Source organism: Pelophylax lessonae, assembly GCF_965119305.1.
Source record: "Pelophylax lessonae genome assembly, chromosome: 4".
Taxonomy (NCBI): Eukaryota; Metazoa; Chordata; class Amphibia; order Anura; family Ranidae; genus Pelophylax; species Pelophylax lessonae.
In genome coordinates this window covers 327,481,470-327,503,998 of record NC_138771.1, presented here as the reverse complement: position 1 = coordinate 327,503,998, position 22,529 = coordinate 327,481,470, and the positions used below count along the sequence as shown (strand labels likewise).

General features: G+C 43.5%; 1 protein-coding gene across 3 annotated transcripts; it reads right to left on the bottom strand.

Annotated features, from left to right (window-relative positions):
- Positions 1 to 3,004: 3,004 nt before the first annotated feature.
- Positions 3,005 to 20,796, bottom strand: IL17B (interleukin 17B). Of its 3 annotated transcripts, none has more exons than XM_082256990.1 (3): positions 20,516 to 20,796; positions 14,656 to 14,990; positions 3,005 to 3,424 (listed from the first exon to the last, which is right to left on the bottom strand). In XM_082256990.1, the coding sequence occupies exons 1-3, from the start codon at positions 20,534 to 20,536 to the stop codon at positions 3,169 to 3,171; spliced, it is 612 nt and encodes a 203-aa protein (XP_082113116.1). In that variant the 5' UTR covers positions 20,537 to 20,796; the 3' UTR covers positions 3,005 to 3,168. The 3 variants fall into 3 exon arrangements, with proteins under 3 accessions (XP_082113116.1, XP_082113118.1, XP_082113117.1); XM_082256992.1 differs by lacking the exon at positions 20,516 to 20,796 and adding an exon at positions 15,728 to 15,799; XM_082256991.1 differs by lacking the exon at positions 20,516 to 20,796 and adding an exon at positions 15,627 to 15,740.
- Positions 20,797 to 22,529: the final 1,733 nt, after the last annotated feature.

Below are 22,529 nucleotides of genomic sequence, written 5' to 3'. Positions count from 1 at the left end.
GGGGACACATTGTGTAAGGGGGCACACTCATGGGGACACTCTCATGGGAACACATTGCGTAAGGGGACACACTGATGGGGATACATTGCGTAAGGGGGCAATCTGATGGGGACACATTGTGATAGGGACACATTGTGTAAGGGGGCACAATGATGGGGACACATTGTGTAAGGGGGCACTCTGATGGGGACACATTGTGTAAGGGGGCAAGCTGATGGGGAAACATTGTGTAAGGGGGCACTCTTGTGGGGACTCTGTGATGGGGAAACATTGTGTAAGGGGCACTCCTATGGGGACACTGGCGAGATGTGTTTTAGTGCAGTGTGATTTTTTTAAAGAGGTTCTTTTGTGCATTCTTTACGCGTAGGACAGCCCATTGAAATTAATGACCTGCCCTATAGGTACTGTGCAAAACCACACACACAGTCATATCTGCAAAGGCATGAATGGAGCCTTTTGCGCTGTTCACCACTATTAGCCCTGCCTGCCCCCTCCACCTTGGGGGGGGGGGGGGGGGCGCAGTTTGCCATTTTCATCCTTGGCGTTGGATGACCTTATCCCAGTACTGCTCTCAGCTCACCAGAACTACCGGTAGTGTACCCATTGGAAGAGTTCCCCTCTATTACTTTTCTGAGGACAACCCAAAATTTGGAATTTTATTTTTACTTTCACTTTCAATGATAATAGTTAACAGGACAAATAGCGAGGGTGAATGGGCACAGACAGCAATAAAAACTGACAGGTGTTCTAATCTCTCTTCACTCAATCCAAAACTAAAGAAAACGTTTTGCCTTTAGTTATACTTTAATTTCAATGTGTTTTAACCACTTAAGCCCCGGAGGATTTGGCTGCTAAACGACCAGGGGGTATTTTGCGATTCGGCACTGCGTTACTTTAACGGACAATTGCGCGGTCATGCGACGCTGTACCTAAACGAATTTGGCGTCCTTTGTTCCCACAAACAGAGCTTTCTTTTGGTGGTATTTGATCACCTGTGCGATTTTTTGATCATGCGCTATAAACAAAAAAACAGCGTCAATTTTGCAAAAATAGCAATATTTTTCACATTTTTTTATATGAAATTCCCCCCCCCCAAAAAAATGTAAAAATCTAAATTTTTTAACATTTTCGGCCAATTTATTTTATGCTACCTATGTTTGGTAAAAAAAATCGCAAAAAGCGTATTTTGATTGGTTTGCGCAAAAGTTATCGCGTTTACTAACAAAGGGAAAGATTTTTGTCATTTTTGTTGTTTTTTTTTTAACGCGTAATGGCGGCGATCTGCGATTTTTTTTGCGGTACTGCGACATTGGGGCGGACAGATCGGACCCTTGACTGACATTTTTGACACTTTTGGGGTTACCAGTGACATTTCTGCAGTAATCAGTGCTATACATATGCACTGTTACTGTAAAAATACACTGGTAGTGAAGGGGTTAACTTTATTTGGGAGGGAGGGGCTGTGTGTGTCCCTAGGGGCGTGCTTTCTACTGTGATTGGCTGTGGCTTGAGCTGTAAGGACACTGATCAACGGATCTACATAGTAGATCCCTGTGATCAGTGTCTTTACACCGAGGAGAATGACAGGCAGCTTGTTTACACAAGCTGCCTGACTTTCTCCCTCTCCCCCGCCGATCGCAGAGTGGCCGGCGGACATCGGGTCCGCCGGTCACACGCGCGGGGGGGTCCGTGACCGCGCGGGAGCGCACCGCCGGCGGCGCGCGCTCGCTCCCCAGACCCTCCCAGGCTAGTGACGATACGTCACTCTGCCTGTGAGGGGCTGACCGCCGCAGTATATAGTCGTGCGGCGGTCGGCAAGCGGTTAAATTTGGTAAATTTCCTCATGACGAAAAGGAAATTGTTTGAAGAATGAACAAATCCTGGGAGGGATAGGGAGTGGAATCCCAATGGATGCACAGTCAAGGAAGGGGTCATGGCAACCAAGAAGCTTGAGTTCCACGCCGGCCCGCCCTTCGCTCTGCCTATGGCTCACTGCGTCAAGTGCCGTACGGGGATCCCGGAAGTGACGCGAGGTCCGGCGTCTGTGTACACCGGCCGATACACACGCCGGGCGGACCTCCTTCCTTGACTGCACATCCATCGGGATTCCACTGCCCATCCCTCCCAGGATTTGGTTTAGTGCCATCCCCCCAGACCGCGCAGGACCCCCACAGCATCCTTATGTGACATCAAGAATCATCTGGTCGGTGCCTGGTTTGTGGATTTTATCATTTCTTTTTCAATAAACCTTTTCAATTATTATCATGTTCTGATTGTGCTCTATTCAGAAGTATCAGTTCCACATTACTGTTATGCGCCATCCCTCCTTCCAGTTTTCTAAACATTGTATAAGCACCCTGTCAGTGGTAAATGGTTTGTCTCAACACTCTAACTGCTACATCTGCAGAACAGCGTGTTCTTTTGGAAAACAACAAATCTACTAGCCAGATCACCAGGTGAAAATAAATGAATGCTTAAAAAAGAAAACGAATGCAGCCACCACATTTAGGAATTATTAAGCTAATGTACTGTATAATAAATGTTTGAGGTGGTTTAATACCACCTTAAAATAAATAATTTAGCAGAGATCTGTTGTCACTTTGTTCTAAGCCTATTCGAGTTGATCAATATACAAAAAAAAAAAAAAAAATACAGTCATTCTGCTGTGATTCTGTGTTTTATGGGGATAAAAGTTTACAGTTTCTAGGCACTGTATAGGCTTCTGGGAATGGTGGAGTTAGGTCAACCTGTTGAATTGACCTGCACAGACATAGCAAATGCAAAAACTCAAGCAAAAAAAAAACGAAGCTGATAAATGTGGCAACCAAGAAATTCAAATGTTTTCCTTTTTTAAATTCAGATTAAACCTGATGGGTTATTAAAGACCTGTTTTGCCTTTTGCAACATTTTTTATGGATCATACCATTGTAGGTCTGCTCTCCTCAAAGGTTGCCAGACATTTTTAACCATACAAATATCCTGCCACTCATTTCTAAGTTCAAGGTATGTTTATTCCCTTCCTGACAAGTGGTCAAGAGAAATGATATATTACCAATTATTCACATACAGTATGCTGTGCAGCTTTATGTGTGTTTGGTTTTCTGTTATCTGGCTGTGGATTTGGAAATCAGGAACATATAAGAGGATTCCAAAAAGAGAATTGTGTGTTCAGAAGATGCATGTACAGCCGACTGCAATATTTTCCATGACTGTTGTGTATTCTTTATGGCACTTTTTTCTTCTCCTTCCCCGTTGACCTGGTGGGTTGCTGTCACACAGTCGTCTGCGCACAGGGATCTTGCTGTAGATTGGAATGCTGGACATGCTGTGATCCTCCTGCATGGTGAATGGGTTGATGCAGCCGGTGCACAAGCAACGAGCCTCTGGTATAGATGCAGGGATGCGGTTCTCATCATGATTGATACTGAAAATGGATATACAAGAATATTGTTATTACTGAGCTTGCAAAAAAGACAAAATTTTGAAAAAAAAAGTTTTCATTGTTAAAAAATTACCAAACAGGTAATTTTTCTCCTTTACTGATAGCACTGATGGACTGCACTCATAAGGCAGCATTGATGGGCACTGATAGATGGCACTGATCAGGAAGCACTGATGAGGCTGCACTGATAGATGGCACTGATAGGCGGTACTGAAGGGCACTGAGAGGTGGCACTGATGATGAGGCACTGATTGGCAGCACTGATGGGCACTAGTAGGTAGCACTGATTAGCAGTACTGATAGGCACTGGTGGGCACTGGTTAACAGCACTGGTGGGTACAGTGTGTGACCGATGTCCCTCTTACAGAAGCCAGTGATCAGCTGTCTTTTAGCTATAGCGCGGGCGTAAGGTGGCTAGATAAGGAAGCCCATAGATGAGTCAGTTTCCTTCATTCAACCAGCGGGTTGAAAAAAAAAAAAACTGACTTGATTCCCCCATCTACACATTTGTTGTGGATGGGGGGAATCCTCCCAACTGAGCTATTGTATTCAGACAGTGGGAAGACTTCCCTATTGTTAGAATACACTAATCAGCATTGCACGCTGTACCCTGCAGTGCTAATCAAGCAACGAAAATCTGACAGGGCAGTTGTACAGAAGTTGATCGGTAGATGGACTTCTGTACAACTACAATGCCCATACATGGATCAAAATTTAGCCGGTCTCTTCTGAACCGGCCAAATTTCAATCCATGTATGTCCGGTTTTAAGCCCCGTACACACGTACCGATTGTCGGCCGTAAATATTCGGCCGACGACCGATCCGCCGATTGTAGGCTTGTTAGTATGATGCTTCCGACAGCGCACTTTCGGCCGAAAAGAATCTGTCGTGTAGACATTAAAATTTTTGTTGGCCAACACCAGAACGGCCGATTGTTCGCCAGTCAGTACAGATTTCGGCCGACAATCAGCAGATTTGCAAGACTGGGCATGCTCAGAAAAGAAAAAAGACAAGGAAAGTTAACCATCACATGACATCACTTCTGCAGTCGGCTGTTTTTGGCTGACAAAATTTGTGTGCAGTCTTTTGCAGTTTTCAACAGACACGACAGCCCTGGACAAAAGACGGCCGATCGTTCGGCCGATGATCGGTACGTGTGTACGGGGCTTTAGAGTCAGAAAAGTAGGATGCTTGCTGAAGTAGACCTAATTGTAGTTGTAGTCTATATGCTGTCCTGCCCCTGTGTCCTCTTATACTTGGGCCACACCATTCGCACAGTGTGGGCCTGGTTTGGGGACCACAGGAGTTTGATCAAGAAGGGGTCCGAAGACCATAGTGTCCCTAGGCACTTCCTTTCTTTTCACAGTCAGTCCACCAAAAGGCTGCGAGTTTGGGTCATTGAAACCATTCCACCCTGCAACTCTCTAGCGGAGCTATTTCAGAAATTGTGTCACATAGAGACTTTTTGGATTTTCCCCCCCGTGTGGGTCAGCCTAAAGAAAGAGGATAGGCCTCAGAAACCCCCTCCCCAGCTTGTGTGTCCTGTCTTGTTGAAGCCAGTAGTGGTGCATGAGAGTCTGTGACATTGCCATTCTCCTGCTTTCTCAAGTGGCGGGTCTAGACTTGTGTGAGCAGTGGTCTCCCTATCGGGCTATTTTATCTTCTGTCACTCGGTGGGGAGCCTTGGAGTTTGCTAATGTGATTAGCCCCAGTTGTCACCTTCAGTGGGTCCAGACATCTTCAGCAGCCCTCCAGCCTACCCTGTCTACCACCTTGGATTACCACACACGATACCACAGTACCTCTACATGCAGTCTGCAAGTTATTCAGATGTAAGTGGATATTGGAATAAAGTGTTGTTGTTTTCTCTTTCGTTCATTGATGGACATAGCTCCTGATCTTCTTAACCTTTAGGTTATACTGCCCCCCCCCCCCCCCCGGAGTAGGACACTAGGCAGAAAAAAAGTCTGACTACGCTTATGGGCAGTCCCAAGGGGTATACTCCCTCTCTCTGCTATAGTTAACAGCACTGGTTAACAGTCTCTGCTATAGGTGATCCATTTTTTTCTGCCTAGTCAGGAGTAAGGACCTAGTTCCTTGCTGGGATCTCTGGTCCTGGCAATTTTTTTATTTTTAGATTTTTCTCCTGGTTTTTTCTTGTGAGATCTACAATCAACTGCCGGACTGGACGACAATCATTTAGATCCAGTGGTCATTCCAGTCTGGCCAGCGAGCGCGCGCAGACCTCAGCTACATGCTAGGTCAGCCGCAACATAGCCCCTCCTGACGGGGATGGCCTACGAGTCAAACTCCTCGTGAGGTCGCATACGACCGGGTCTAGGCCCGAGTTACAGCTTTCCTCCTGGCCGACAGCCCCCCATTTTGATAGAGAGGAGATTCTGTCTGGAGTGGTGCCAGCCTGGTTCCTGATATGGTGAGTAGCTGTCCCCCCTCTCCCCCTGGAGGGTTTTGGGATGAACGTGGCCCCCCCTTGGGACGGTCGGACCCCTGGGTTCCCCTCCTTCCCGTCAGGCACCCCCCTTTATCTGTCCAAAGCTGGGGCTGTGTGAGTGGTCTGGTCCACCTCCTGGGGTGGAGGCAGGGCACCATGCTGATGATGGGGGGTGCGCCGCCGGCAACCGGACGATCCGCTGTGTGGGTAGGGTTGTACCTGGGGGGGAGGGCTCCTGTCAGGCACGTGTCCTGTCTGGGCCTATCCTTGAGGCCTAGGGATCCCTTTTGGGTCCCTGGGAGCTTCATGGTGCCGTGCGGGGCTGCAATTTTCTTGTAACCTGTGTGCAGGGGGGCCATGTTTGTGTAGTCCGAGGGCCATTTTGCAGTGGTTTGCCATTGAAAATAGCGGTGGCCATTACAGTGGAGCCCTGTGGGCGGCAATTTTGGCAGTGGGAGCCACTCCTCATACCCTGTTGCTGACTCCTGGATCTTGTCACTTCCTGATCGCCACGTGTGGAATGCTGATTATCCTGATGGCAGCAGGTGTCTGTTTCTGCTGGGTGGTGAGTCTGGTGGGGTCCTCTCACTCTCTGCTGAGGATCGTTTGGTGCTTTGTGCCTGGCGACTGGGTGGTGCTGCCAGTGCAGTGGGAGTTGTCCCTTTGCAGTGTTTTACACTTTTTGTGGCATCCCCCTGGTGACTCATGGAGTCTTTGGAGAACATCTCCCCATCTGATCCCCTCTCTGAGGCTGAGGGGCCCTCCAGGTCCCAACCATCCATCGATGCACTGACAGCGGTCCTGGAGTCCTTTGTGTCCTGGGTGGAGGTGGCTTTCAGGCGACGGGCTAGCAAAAAGCGCCCCCCACCTTCCCCTGCCCCATCTGTCTCATCAGATCCTGTTGGGTCTGCGACCATGTGCCTGGAATCCTCAGATATTGAGGACAATTCCTTCATATCTGCAACCGCGCACTAAAAGGTGCTGGTGGAAGCACTGATTGTATCTGTGCGTGAGACCATAAAGATGGAGGACGCAGCTGCAGCTCTGACAGAGGCACAGATTCCCTTTGGCACTCACAAGCCATCCAGAGCTGCAAAGATGTTTTCTTTCCCTGCCTATTTTGACAGAATTGTCACTAAAGAGTGGGGATGACCAAAGTGTCCCCTTGGGGTGCCTAAGCGATTTGCTAGGCGATACCTCTATGAGGAGTCCCTTATTAAGAAGTGGACCCTGTGGTTTCCAGATTGAACAAGGCAACCATGATTCTAGTTGAAGAGTCCCCGACCTTTAAAGATCCGGCTGACAGGAAGGTGAAGACTGTGGCCCGCAATATGTATACTCTGGCTGGTTCGGCACTAAGGCTGGCATTCACCATTGCCCTGGTATTGCAAACTCTGACTGAGTGGACTAAGCTTTTACGCCTTGACCTGGAAGGAGAACAGCTGCCCTCTGCCTTTGCTGAGCTGGTGGACCAGCTGGTCCAGGGGCTGCAGTTTATCTGTAATGCCTCTTTGGATGCGGCTCCCCTAGTGGCTCGGCTCTCTGTTTCAGCAGTGGTCCTTCGGCGTGTCTTTCGGCTTAAATGCTGGCCTGCGGACCAGACTTCTAAAAAGGCCTTAACTGATCTTCCCTTTTAAGGAGATCGCCTGTTTGCAGCTACCCTGGATGACATCATTAAAGGTCTCACAGGGGGTAAGAGTATCTTTCTTCTGCAGGCTACTCCTTCTCCGCTCAAAAGAAGTTTTTTTGTTCATCAAGGTCGACTGACAAGGGCTCGAAGCCTTTCAGGACCTCCTCTGGAGGATCCAAACGAACCTGGTCTGGCAAGCCGAGAGCGGGTTTCTCCCGACCCGTGGACAAGGCTCCTTCAGCATGAAGGTGTGCTCTCACCTGTATCAGGGGTGGGGGGATGTCTTCCCTGGTTTCCCGCTCTGTGGACTTCCCTGGTACAAGACAAGTGGATCCACTAAATCATTTGGTCCGGCTACAAGATCGAGTTTTGTTCTGGTCCGCTTCCTCTGTGACAATTTCCAGATGGATCAGACATACGGTGATTCAGGCCTATTCCATCAAGCAGCAGGTTCCTCCTTTCCCTGTCAAGGCGCACTCTACTAGGGCGCGCAGTGCCTCCGGGGCCTTTGGTCATCAGGCGTCAGTGACGCAGGTTTGCAAGGCGGCCACCTGGTCGTCGGTGCACACTTTAACAAAGTTCCATAAAGTGGATGTGTTGACATCTGCGGATGCTTCCTAGTGATGGGCCGAACACCCCCCTGTTCGGTTCATACCAGAACATCTCGAACAAGGAAAAAGTCCTAGTGAACATGCAAACTCTGTTAAAGTGTCCTCTGACAGTGTGAGGCGAGGAGAGCCGAATAACGGCACTTCCTCATTTACATGTGACCGGCTGTGATTGGACACAGCCGATCACATGGGTAAAGACTCATCCCATGTGGGTGCCATCCCTGTCGGTGCACGAGAGAGGCTGTTCTGGTGCACCGTCATATGATGGCGTCCCAGAACAATAGCTGCACCGCTCTGCGGTCATTTGACGGCGGGCGGGTAGCAAGTGGTTAAACATTGGAGTCTAAGGGAAATCTTGGTCAGCTTGGCATGCACTGCTCCCGAACTTTAAGTGACAGGGACACAAAACTTGGGGAGCACCGAGAGGAGACCCAGGACTACAGCATATCCATACATTTTAAAAGTGGGGTTTGCCTGTACATTACACTGACTGCACTAAACTGACTGAACTCACTATCCACAAACTATCTGCCTAATCTCTATTGTCATACACTATACACGGCTGCCTTATAAACAACAGCCTTATATAGTGTATATAGACTTATATACTTATTATATAGACTTAGCACCTGAGCCATGATTGGCTCTGACAGGACATTGTGCTGTGATAAGCCAAAGCATACAGGTCAGGTGCATGCTTTGGCCAATCATCAGCAATCAATGCACTGCAACAGCGCAGTGCATTATGGGGCACTCATCGACGGGCGAACTTCCCGCTGAACTCCCCATTTGTTTGTGTGTTCTGCAAACACGCGAACAGCTGATGTTCGAGTCGACCTTACATTTGACTCGAACACAGAGCCGTTCCCTAATGCTTCCTTTGGCTGCAAGGTTTTGCAGGCTGCTGTTTAGTGGACCTGGTCCTCTTTCAGGGTGTATTGTTTTTTCAGGTGAGCTCCAGTTGTTTTGGTTGAACTCCTGTTTACCTGGTTGGCTATAGTTAGCCTTAGGAATTTCTTTTTCGCTGTTCCCACACCTCATGTTTAACACTGCTTTGGAACATCCCATTGGTTAAGAATAACAGGAGCTGTGTCCATCAGGGAACGAAAGAGAAAATTGTATTTTTGACTTACCGTAAAATCTATTTTTCTGAAGTTCATTAACGGACACAGCACCCACCCCTCTATGGAGTTATAATTCTTCTCACACTGCTCATAACAAAACGGAATACCTATAGCAGAGAGAGGGAGTATACCCCCTGGGACTACCCATAGGCGTAGTCAGACATTTTTTCTGCCTAGTGTCCTACTCCTGTAGGGGCAGTATAACCCAATGGTTAAGAAGATCAGGAGCTGTGTCCGACATCCGAGAAATGGATTTTACGGTAAGTCAAAAATCCCATTTTTACTCGCACTGACATTGCGTCCTGTTTTCTCTTTTTATTTTTATTCTGGAGGGAATCTCATACTTCAACAAGTAGCTGCCGTCTTGTGAGTGTTTTGTCCAGTCGCCACCTGCCATTTTACCAATTGGCCTTGGTATCCTGTGGTTCTCAGCCATTTATGGGCGGCGTGTACACTTTTAATCACTTCCTGCCCACGTGGTGCATATATGCGGCCTCTCGGCAGGTGGGCTTTAATACTGAAAGACTGCATATGCAGCCTTATGTAAACAGTTTTCAGTGCTGAGAGCACACACCCTACGTGCTCCCAGCACACTCACTGGCAGGGACCAGAAAACACCTGCTGCATACTTGCAATAGGGAGCTTTACGATCATGTGACCACCGTGATAGCCAATCACAGCTGTCACATGACCTGAATGTCTGTCCAGCATTTAGAAGCTGGGAGGAGGCAGTGGAAAGGGGTTAATGAATTAGAACAAGCATGCATATTAGAGCATTTGGATTTAGTTATAAAATATGAAGTCTTGAAATTGCTAGAAAAATGTCTGCGTCTATGATCAGTATTTGAGATTACAAACTTGTTTATATTGATTGAATGGCGTATCCCCCAGTAAGGATTATCAGTTTGGGGGAATCACATGTCCCAGGTTTCAGGAAACTTTTAGTTGTGCTCATAAGTTTACATACCCTGGCAGAATTTATGATTTCTTGGCCATTTTTCAGAGAATATGAATGTTTGCTCATTCTTCTTTGCTAAATAGCTCAAGTTCTGTCAGATTGGATGGAGAGCGTCTGTGAACATCAATTTTCAAGTCTTGCCACAGATTCTCAATTGAACTTAGGTCTGAACTTTGACTGGGCCATTCTAACACAATATGCTTTGATCTAAACCATTCCATTGTAGCTCTGGATGTATGTTTAGGGTTGTTGTCCTGCTGAACCTCTCCCCCGTCTCATGTCCTTTGCAGACTCCAATAGGTTTTCTTCTAAGATTGCCCTGTACTTGGCTCCATCCATCTTGTCATCAACTCTGACCAGCTTCCCTGTCCCTGCTGAAGAAAAGTATCCCCACAAAGTTATGCTGCCACCACCATGTTTCACAGTGGGGATGGGGTGTTCAGGGGGATGTGCAGTGTTAGTTTTCCAGCACACATAGCATTTTGCTTTTAGACGAAAAAGTTCAGTTTTGGTCTCTTCTGACCAGAGAACCTTCATCCACATGTTTGTCATATCCCCCATATGGCTTCTTACAAACGGGACTTCTTATGGCTTTCTTTCAACAATGGCTTTCTTCTTACCACTCTTCCATAAAGGCCAGATTTATGGAGTGCGCAACTAATAGTTGTCCTGTGGACAGATTCTCCCACCTGAGCTGTGGATCTCTGTAGCTCCTCTAGAGTTACCATGGGCCTATTGGCTGCTTCTCTGATTAATGATATCCTTGCCCGGCTTTTCAGTTTCGGTGGACGGCCATGTCTTGGTAGGTTTGCAGTTGTGCCATACTCTTTCCATTTTTGGTTGATGCATTGAACAGTGCTTTGTGAGATTCAAAGCTTGGGATAAATTACACACAGGTGGACTCTATTTATTAATTAAGTGACTTCTGAAGACAATTGGTTCCACTAAATGTTAGCTAGGGGTATCAGAGTATAGGAGGCTGAATACAAATGCATGCATGCAAATTTTGAAAACCATTTTTGAGTTTCCTTCCACTGCACAATTATGTTCCATTTGTGTTGGGCTATCACATAAAATCCCAAAAAAATACATTTCACGTTTTTGGTTGTAACGTGACAAAATGTGGAAAATTTCAAGGGGTATGAATACTTTTTTAAGGTACTTAGAAAATTCACAAAGTGCCGAGTAGGTCTTAACAGAATAGTTGCAAACTGTTGTCATAGAGAGACATGGGGGATTTATCTGTGCCTGTTGAATTCAGTGGCTCTTACGGTAATAACTAGCCAATGGTGACACAGCTAATGACATAGACCCTCGCCGAAATGAATGTGCCATTCACAGTTTCATTCCAGAATACAGTTACCTTTTGACTTTAGTTTCTGTAAATACCACTGTTGATATGGCTCAGCAGCACTTGTTCTATCTACGCATGGCTCTTGAGCTGACAAAGGGTCGGCACTTGTGGTTTAAGAGAATACAAACAACTCCTCAGCTATCTCGGGTAGCATTTTTTCTGCCTAATTGTCTCTATTTTAAAAAAGGAAGCCTATTGTCTGCATATTTGCACATTTCAAAAACCAAGGTCATACTGTAGCTGAAACAGTGAGCTGTTTATAAAGAACATTATCCTATTCATGCGTTACCTGAATCTTTAAAGGGTTTTCAAGCATCTTAGTTAGTAACTGAGTCACTACTTGAAAAATGAATGTGTGGGGAGTCCTGACTTGTTGTGTAGTGTCTGGCAGAGGATTAAGGATATCGAGAAGAGAGGCAAAATGTGTGTGTGTTAAACTTGGACAGAGAATAAAGTGATTTAAAAAAAGCACAAGGTGGTGACAAGCATTTGGGAGAGGTTGTAAAATTGTTGGGATGGTTACAGTATGCATCAGTAGAGTGTAGTGGTTTTGGTGGTATTAAATTCCATGTCATCCCAAGGTTTGTCATAGACTAGCATGTGAAATAGATGTTTGCACTTACAGGATAAGTGGATTTTATGAAGGTATCTTAAAATGTATCATTGTATGTGATACCGTTGAAAAGTAATTATACCTATGTAATGATAAATCTATTTTATATAGGTGCCAATCGGTTAAACTTCTTATTCTATATCTTAAGAACTTGCGGAATGAGATCTTAATGTCAGGATTTTAATGCCTCGTACACACGCATCGATAGTTGGCCGTGAATTTTCGGCCAGCACATGACATCACTTCTGAAGTTGTTTTTTGTTGGCCGAGAAAATTCGTGTGCAGTCTAGAGCACATTTCAACCAACACAACAACACTGGACAAAAGACGGCCAATTGGTCGGCCAATAATCGTTGCGTGTGTACGAGGCTTTAGCCTTGCCTTATCCCTCCATTTTACTCTAATCGCTGCATTCTCTTTATTGTAAGAATATTGAAAGCTTAAATATTGCAACAGTGAGGCTCCCATGGGAGAATATGTAAATGTAAAGACTAATTCCACTTTAAAGACCCATGTTGATGTGCTTTTGTGAACTTTGAATTGGTTTTACGTTCCCATATAAGCTTGGGGAATTCAAAACCACTTGAAGTAGGTCAAGTGCAGGTTACAATGAAGTCTGTTGCAGATATCAGTGAATTCTCAGTGATCCCAAAACTGTTGTCAAACTGCCACTGACACAAGCCCTTACTTGGGTTGATAGTCAGCGTCATTCATCTTCGGAAGAGAAGAAGTGACCATCAAAGGAGTAGGATGCACTATGGGGTCTTTGTACTTGTGTCAGTCAAATAAAAGTCAGAGGGAGTTCTACATTTTAGGTGAAGGTTTCTGAAGTACCATATGCAAGTCTCATTTTGCAGACTTCCAGATAAAAGACCAGTTACTTGATGGACATAATAGACACTGTACAGCCTTAATGAAATGAATACTAATTAAGAAGGTTTAATATTTCAATGACAAACATTAACTTTGATTTTTCAAATCCTGAACCTATCAAAGACAGTAGGTAGTCTTTAGGCCCAGCTGCAGCATGGTGATTTTCACACATTTCATTTATATATCATTTATCAATGGGTGCTTAAATTATATGCTAAACCGAACTCTTTTTGCTATTTTTGTGGACAGAGTGGGGAAGGATTAGAACCGTTGTCAAGTTTATATTTCTGTCTGTGTTCCTACTGTGTAAATTTACTCTTTGTATTTGTCCTGGTGACCCTTGTCACCAAAACAGAAAGTTATGTATAATCCGCTACATTTCAGTTGCATCAAGAAGGGATAGTAAACCTTCTTAAGGGATGACTGTTCTGGTGACAACTGTCGAAGAGGGGAATTCCCCTTACTTAGTAAGGGATCTTCTCTCACTTTCTTTTACATCATCTTGTCTGGAACAAAAGGGAAATCTTCCTAATGGAATGCAGACAGCAAAAAATAACCTTAAGAGCTAAACATTTTTTTTTTATGCTATATGATACATGAACTATAGAGGTTCCCTCCTTAGGACAGTATTCATGTAAAACATTGGACCACCTGAATAAATAAAAACCCTGCTTTTAATCCTAATTTCCTTAATCCTCTATTTAATTTTTTCATGATTGTCACCTGCATTAATCTTTTTTCATATACTTTGGCAAGGACCTTGTTTTGGTCAAAATGCATTTGCTTCAATGCGTTGCTCTTATTGAATGCAATAAGGGGACAACTTTCAAAAATCATCTCCATGTTATACGTGTACAAGTTGAAAAATTCTAAAGATTTTTCCTTCTGGTCTATTTTCTGTAGCTTTATAGTGCCTTTTCTTGGCTGGGGCAGTATGTTATCATTTTCATTAGATCTACCAACAACTATATTGTACAAGGACCTACCTTATCGATTAAGAAGCAAGTGAAAATATCTACATTGTGCAGAGATGAGTTTTCATTTTAAGAATACCAGATCCCACTAAAAGCTAGTCTTGTGCTAAATTCAAAAACAGTGGTAGCAACTTAAAGTGGTAGTAAACCGACGGCTTTTTTTTTTTTAAGTTTTATAATGTGCACGTATGCATCGCATGCTAGCACATTATGTGAAATTTACCTTAAAACCAAGCCCTCCAGTGGCATGCTGTTACTGCTGACAGGGCTTCCATCTTCCCCCTGTCTTTCATCCGGGTTGGCGTGCTTTGAGTGAATAAGCCGTGATGATGTCACTGCAGCGCATGCGTGCAGGAGCCGCTGTTCACGACACTGGACTCTGAATGAACGGCAAGAGCACATATGTCGGTGATTTCACCAGCGGCTTCACAAGTAAATATCTCCTAAACGGTGCATGTTTAGGTGATATTTACTGTGCATATAGGTAAACCTTATTATAGGCTTACCTATAGATAAAAATCAACCAAGGGAATTTACTCCCACTTTAGAACCAACATACCACAGCACAGTAAAATTTGCTTACGTTGAAAATGTATAATTTGTATTGTTAGTGACCAATGTTACCTGTAAGTCCAGGGGGAAAGACTCCTCCTGTTGGAAATCCAGAGTCTCAGGTTCACTTCACATCGGCCACTTGAGGACTCAGAGTTGTTCCTTAGCTGGGTAACCATCTCGTTTAAACTTTGCTCATATTCTTCCACTAAACTATAAAACTGAGATGGGGGAAAAGAGTTCCCTCCTATAACTGGATCTGGAGATGCTTTCCCATGGCCTTTATCCTGGAAAGTGCCTGGATTCTCCTTCCCCTTGCCATGCCCTTTCTTTCTGTTCTTAGACGGTTTTGAAGTCTCTGAAGTGAAGACCATGGTCAACAGGAGAGAACAAGTGTACACCAGCAGCTATGAGGAAACATTGTATTTTCTCAGTAAACAATAAATTCAATAGTCATACTTACTTTAAAGGTACATTTACATTTTTAAATTGTACATTTTAAAGGTATCTAGCCCCTTAAAAAAAAAAAAAAAAAAAAACAGTTGTGTTAAAGCGGAACGTCACCCTCTCAATCAACATTGACTATTTTGAATCCTTATGTTGCTAGCATTAGTAAATAGATAAGAAAGTATATCATATTTAATTGTTTTAAACTTTTTTATTTTATATTTCTTCAGTAAATTCCTGGTTTTCTGCCGAGGCAAATTATGTCATATATTCAAGGAGTCTTCAAGAGGGGAGGAGGGGTTTTCTCAGCTAAGCACAACCTCCTGCTTGCATGCCTGAGCTAAGGGCAGATGGGATTTCTGAAAGTAATTTCTACATGAATCATCTGCCCTTACTCAAGATGGCCACAGCCAAAAATGTTAGGGGGGTTTTTCTAAGTGATTTCCCAACAAAATAAAGCATAGAGATGGATGGATGGATGGATGGATGGGGGGGAGGGGGGTGGCTTTCAATATTAAAAATGAATTAAATAGCAGTTTAGTTCCCCTTTAATGACTCTATTATGCCTGGAACATACAGTAGATAAAAACACCAACTTTTGTTTAGAGGACTTGATGTCTGAGGATATACTGTACTATCTATGGATCCTTGCAATGAAGATCAATTGCTACCAAGTTTCTGTGCTTATTTCTATCACCTGTCTTCTTGTTCCACCCTGCTATCAGGCTAATGTGTAATCTCCAACTTACTTCAATGGGAAGTCTTGACATTTTAACATTTTTTTTTATATGCAGCAAGAGTGTGGATCCAAAGGAGGGGAAAGGATAAACCACTTAAGTCAGTAGCACTCTGCAGAAGCATGCATGGAGTTATCAAGGTACCTTGATAAAGTTGGATATGACAACATGTTGGGCTGTGACTTGGTGTTAACAGTAAGAGTGATTGGCGGGGGTGAGGGGGCTGAAGTCGGATCTATACTGGAGGCCGAGTGCTTTGGTGAGATCCCAGTATCTGTTAGTGTGTGGTGTTACCTCTGGTTATTGAATATCAATCTATGCAGAATTTTTAGATGTGCCTGTGGTAAGAAACTTTCTGATGAGATATGTTCTAGTGCAGTGGTCCTCAACTCCAGTCCTCAGGGCCCACTAACAGGCCAGATTTTAAGTATTACCTTGGGGAGATGCAGACTAGAGTACTGCAATCACTGAGCAGCAAATGATATCACCTGGGATGTATTTCAGTTATCTTGCAAACCTGGCCTGTTAGTGGGCCCTGTAGGCCAGGGTTGAGGACCACTGCTCTAGTGGAATAAAGGTTTTATTTGAGTTTTACTGCACTACTGTATGTGGAGCATTTTTCTTTTCATGTGATCCCTGACCATTAACACCTGCTTTGGAGTAAAGGAGCTAATTATAGTAAATACTTAATCAGACGTGAGTGTATCCATTCCTCAATTCTCCATAATTTCCAGAACAATATGGTGGATAAAGCTGAAGGTGAATGAAGAGAATTATAATTGATACAACCACAGACCCATATCTGCCAGTCAAAGAAGCACGCTGAAGAATGAACAGATCATTTTGTTGTATCCCTTCACTAATAACTGCGTATACCTGGCAGGCATGGTGACACTTGTGACCATTTTTAGGGATCATTTACCTCTTTGCTAGCTCTACTCTCCCCTATCCACAGTATTTAATAATAGCTAGTAATAGAACACCCATTTTCTAATGTTCTCCATACAACACAAATCAGAGGGGGCATATATTACCCAACAAGCAACTAGAGAATTGGATGAATTTGTAAATCCTCAGCTAATTTATGATGGCCTTAACAGGGTATCCTAGGATGAAAATGAGTTAAACATATAAATATTTGTTTTATTACATCCTGCACTTAGGTGTAAATGAGTATTCATGATGAGAAAACTTTCAAACATATCTTATCTACTGATCTCATGTTCATATAAACATCCTCCTCCCAAGAGGATCGAGCGAAATCATAACACACACAAGCAATGACACTGTAGGCTATTCCACTGAGACTGAAGTACTGTAAAGTATGATTAAGAAGGTGTCTGTGTATGACCTGATAGTAAGTTGTGTGACCAACTTAAACATTGTCTGAGGAGGTTCAGCATTTATTAGATTGTGAAGATTAACTCAATAGAAATAACCAGTGCTTTCAAAGTTGATAAGTGTGTTTTTTTTTTGCCAAGAGATGTTACAACAAGTTAACAAATATAAGCAGAAAAGGAACCAGTCTTTTACTTCATGTGGAATATAGTACATAGACTTACTGGCAGAGAGCATGCTGTATTTTGGCCTAGGCCAACAAGGCCCAGGCCTTGGGCGGCACTTTGCAGGGGGCAGCAAAAAAGCCACCCCCACTCCACCTGAGACTCTATTGGCTACTGGTTGCTAGAGCCACCTCTCTCAACCCCCCTCTCTCACCCCCCCCCTCTCTCTCACCCCCCTCTCTCTCTCATCCCTCCCTCTCTCTCTCAGCCCCCTCTCTCTCTATTATCCCCCTCTCTCTCTCTCATCCCCCTCTCTCCCTCTCATCCCCCTCTTCTCTCTCTCATCCCCCTCTCTCTCATCCCCCCTCTCATCTCCTGTCACCCACCCCCCTCTCTCTCTCCCTCACCCACCCCCCCTCTCGTGAGATCTCAGGGGTTCATGCTGGGACTTGTAGTCCTTCAATTTTTAAGGGAGTCACATTCGTTAAAAAGGGAGCGGGGCAAATTTACATAGGATGGGGGGGGGGGGGCGCCCAATTTTAATCTTGCCTAGGGCAGCACAAAACCAAAATACACCAATGGCAGAGAGGCAAAGATCACAGTGGGTTCCAACACTCCAGATCACCATACATTGGCTTTCCCTATTTTTTTTCAATTTGTACTGCTTGCTGTAGAGTAAGTTTAGCCAGGACTCATATTTCAGTGGTTAGTGAAAAATGTCATGTTAAACCATTCACTGCTTTTTTCGGTTTCTCATGGACTATGGCCATAAGAGCTCTACTTTCTACATTCTCATGACTGCCCATCACTATCGGCTATCAAGATGCTTCTGTCCTTAATGGAGAAATCTACTGGAGGACTTAAGCCTAGTACACACGCAACGATTATCGGCCGACCGGTCGTCCATCTTTTGTCCAGAGTGGTGTTTTGTTGGTTGGAATGTGCCTAGACTGCACACAAATTTTCTCGCCCAACAAAATTCTACTTCAGAAGTGATGTCATGTGTTGGTTTGCTTTCTTTGTGTTCTTTCTTCTCTGAGCATGCCCAGTCTTGCTCATTAGATTTTTCCCTGTCGAAATCTGTACTGACTGCACGAAAATCGGCCGTGTTTTGATGGCGGACAAAAATTTTATAGCCTGCACACCAGATTTTTTTTGGCCGAAAAGTCAGAGTCGGTTGTTGGAAGCATCATACTAACAAGCCGAAAATCGTCACATCGGTCGTTGGACGAAAATTCCCTGTCGATTTTCGACGCGTGTGTACGAGGCTTAAGGCTCCCATTTGTAGAAGGAAAACTCCAAGGTGATGGAATCTGCTAGGCATTTACTGCATATGTTACTGCAGATATGTTACAAGAACCCCCTGAAAAATAATAGAACAGGTTTTTGGAGAACTTAAGTTGCCACTAGTGTGAACCTTCTGTAAGCTACCCTTTTATTAACCCTATCTGTAACCCTAATACAAACCAAATTGTAAACCCTGCTTTATTGTAAAGTCTATAGAAGGATGTTCTGCTTTGAACAGCATCCCTTCCTGATAATGCATACCAGCAGTAAAGACCTAATGCTGGAATTTACTGCTTTGAGCTGAGCATAGACATCATGTTGCAAAATCTATACATCTGATTAAATTTTGTTTTGTTTTATTGGGGTCCATGTCACATAGGTGATTCTGACGCTGGCAACTGCCTAACTAACTTTATATTGTGGAATGTCTTCTTCGTTGCCCTAACCCCAATATGTCTCAAGGGGTGAAATTTACTAAAACTGGAGCACTCAGAACCTGGTGCAGCTGTGCATGGTAGCCAATCCGGTTCTAACTTCAGCTTGTTGAGTTAAGCTTTGACAATAAAACCTGGAAACTGATTGGTTTCTATGCAGAGATGCACCAGGTTTTGCACACTCTAGTTTTAGTAAATCTCCCCCCACTGTCTTTCTTGCTACTGATTTGTGTCTGCAGTGGGTTGGATTTTAATGGAGCAAAATCCACTAATGATAATGAAACATTGTAATAAGTCAAATATCATCTAAGCTTGGAATAAAAAATGTAGATGAAGTATATGTAATCCTAATGCAAATGTGCAGATCTGTCACTGCCAGCGTTTGAGATATCTGCTTTTCTATGTGTGCCCTCCTCTTGAACAATAGACTGTTTACTTGGAGCAACTTACACTACAGATATTTGCCACATACAGTGCTCATTTTATTAGTTTGTCACCTAACGGAAGGTTTCTCTTGAACCTAAAAAGTAAGCCTACAGAACATAGTGTTTATCTGTATTCAATGGCACTCTTGTTATATGAGGTCGTTGGGAAATTGCTTACTTTTTATAAGCATTCCACTTACACCAGTAAATTCCTGACCTACTGACAGGTTCCACCTAAGCTGATAAGTTGCAGCAGGTATTATCTATAGCTATACTCTTTCCTGTTTGGTGACAAGAAGGTACTTGAAAGCAAGGTAACTAGAAAGGTAAGTCTTTATATAGGGCACTAAACTAATTCTGACAGTAATGGGAATCCTATAGTAAAACACTCTATGTACCAAAAAGTAAAACTGTATTTTTAAAGTATTATATCTCTATATTCACAGCTTTTATCATATTAATCAATGTTAATAAACTTTACTATTTCAGTATATACCTTTCAATTTTATTTAATATACTGGATAAAGATACTCTGTTCTGTAGTACTTAGCAGATTCTATTCAGCACAATGTAGTGAACAGATTAAAATTGTGCAGTGGTGATTATAGTCACTACTATTAACTGTTGATATCAAGCAAAATTATATTTAAAACTATTTTTAGATATTAAGTGCAATTTCAATACCAGACTCTTCCTGGTGCAATACTAACATACCCAATGCAATGGTAATAAATTGATTATATTCGGTGCGATGTTAATTAGCATATTATATGCTGTACAGTGGTTTTATACAGATTATACCCAGTGTAATATTAATTAGCAAATTATAACCGGCGCAAAGGTAATTGCTGTTTTATACCCAATACAATGATAATAGGCAAAATATATCCTTGGCTTTGGTAATTAACAAGTTATACATGGGCAGTTTTAAAATACAGAAATACAGTGCTGTGTCAGTGTAAAATACTTGGGTAACACACAACATATGGTCGTGACAAATGTCGAACCTTACCACAGTTAATGCCCGCATATGATTCTACATAGGTACCCACTGAGTACATTGACCTTGTAAATGCTGTAAAATGTATTAGAGGACTTACCAGCTTATGTGTGCCAAGCATTCTGCCAAGAGAGACTAGCAGATACAGCTGCAGACTAGACAAACCTCATGGACTATCCCCCAGTGTCAGTGGGTCACAAGCTGCACCTACTCCAGTCCCTCGAATAGGGCTGGGCCCAATGCACTGTGCAAGCGATTTTCTAAAGGTGCTGAGTACAATGTTAACAAAGGCCCAGCTTGTCCCCTGTCTCCTTGTGTTCTGTGCCTCTTGTTTTTTTCCCTGACTGTACATGCAGGGACTGTTTGCTGACTGGGAACACGGTGCACAGCGGCTCTGTTCTCACACTTGACACACAGACCTGGCTGATATATGCTGTTTGTTTGCTTGTTCTTTAAATGTGGGGTTGGGAATCTCCCAATTAACAGTTCAATGGAGAATTGTGAAAATGTAATATTACCAGCTGCGGAAGAGGGTGGTGTATCCCTTTACACAATCTGGGCGGCTGTGGCTAATTTAGGAACAGGCATGAAGTGAACAGTTGGACAGTAAATGCTGAGTGCTAGAAAGCATTACAATGTATGCTGTTTGTGGTACTTTTTATAAAGCTTGTATTTATGTATGCGTTGTATTACAGCAACTGATAACTATATGTATAGAATTTTTAAAGGGGTCCTGTCAGAATAGAAGAATGGGAGCCTCCATTGTTGAACTTTTTTTTAAAAGTGCATGCTACAGGATTACCATCTCTCTGTTTCTTTAGTCAGTCAATGCATATCTGTTCACTATACTGGCTGTATATTTGTTTCAAATCCAAATTTCTATCCTGACAGGTTCCTTTTTACGAATGCACGTAACCATATTACTTAAATGTATTTTAGTAGTTGTAGAGGTAGGCGGAAAGGTGTTAATGTTACCGCAGGTAAGTTATTGTGTGTAGACTGGACCACTTTGCAGGCCTGAAGTGTTATGGCAGTTCTGGTATTTACCAAAAACACTATGAATAAAAAAAATGCTTTGAAAATGTCTCATTCGCAGAAAAGTAACAAATATTACCTATAATGTTTGTAATACACTCACCAGCCACTTTATTAGGTACACCTTGCAAGTACCAGGTTGGTCCTCCTTTTTACTTCAGAACTGCCCTAATTCCTCGTGGCATAAATTCAACAAGATGTCGGTCCATATTGACATGATGGCAGATTTGTTGGCTGCACATCCATGATGCGAATCTTCCGTTCCACCACATCTCAAAGGATTGGATTGAGATCTGGTGACTGTGGAGGCCATTGGAGTACAGTGAACTAATTGTCATGTTTGAGATTATTTGAGCTTTGTGACATGGTGCATTATCCTGCTGGAAGTAGCCATCAGAAGATAGGTACACTGTAGTCATAAAGAGATAGACATGGTTAGCAACAATACTCAGTTAGGCCATGGCAGTTAAACAATGCTCAATTGGTGCTAAGGGGTCCAAAGTGTGCCATGAAAATATCCCCTACACCATTACACCACCACCCCGAACTGTTGATAAAAGGCAAAAATGGATCCATGTTTTCATGTTTACACCAAATTCTGACCCTACCATCTGAATGTTGAAGCTGAAATCGACACTCATCAGACCAGGCAATGTTTTTCCAATCTTCTATTGTCCAATTTTGGTGAATCTGTACAAATTGTAGCCTCAGTTTCCTGTTCTTAGCTGACAGGAGTGGCACACAGTGTGGTCTTCTGTTGCTGTAGTCGATCTGCTTCAAGGATTAATGTGTTGTGCATTCAGAGATAGTATTCTGCATACCTTGGTTGTAACCAGTGGTTATTTAAGTTACTGTTTCCCTTCTCATCATCTCGAACCAGTCTGCCAATTCTCCTCTGACATCAACAAGGCATTTTCGTCCAAACAAATGCTGCTTAGTAGATAGTTTCTCTTTGTCAGACCATTCTCTGTAAACCCTAGAGATGGTTGTGTGTGAAAATCCCAGATGACCAGCAGTTTTTGAAATACTCAGACTAACCCATCTGGTACCAACAACTCATGCCACGTTCAAAGTCACTT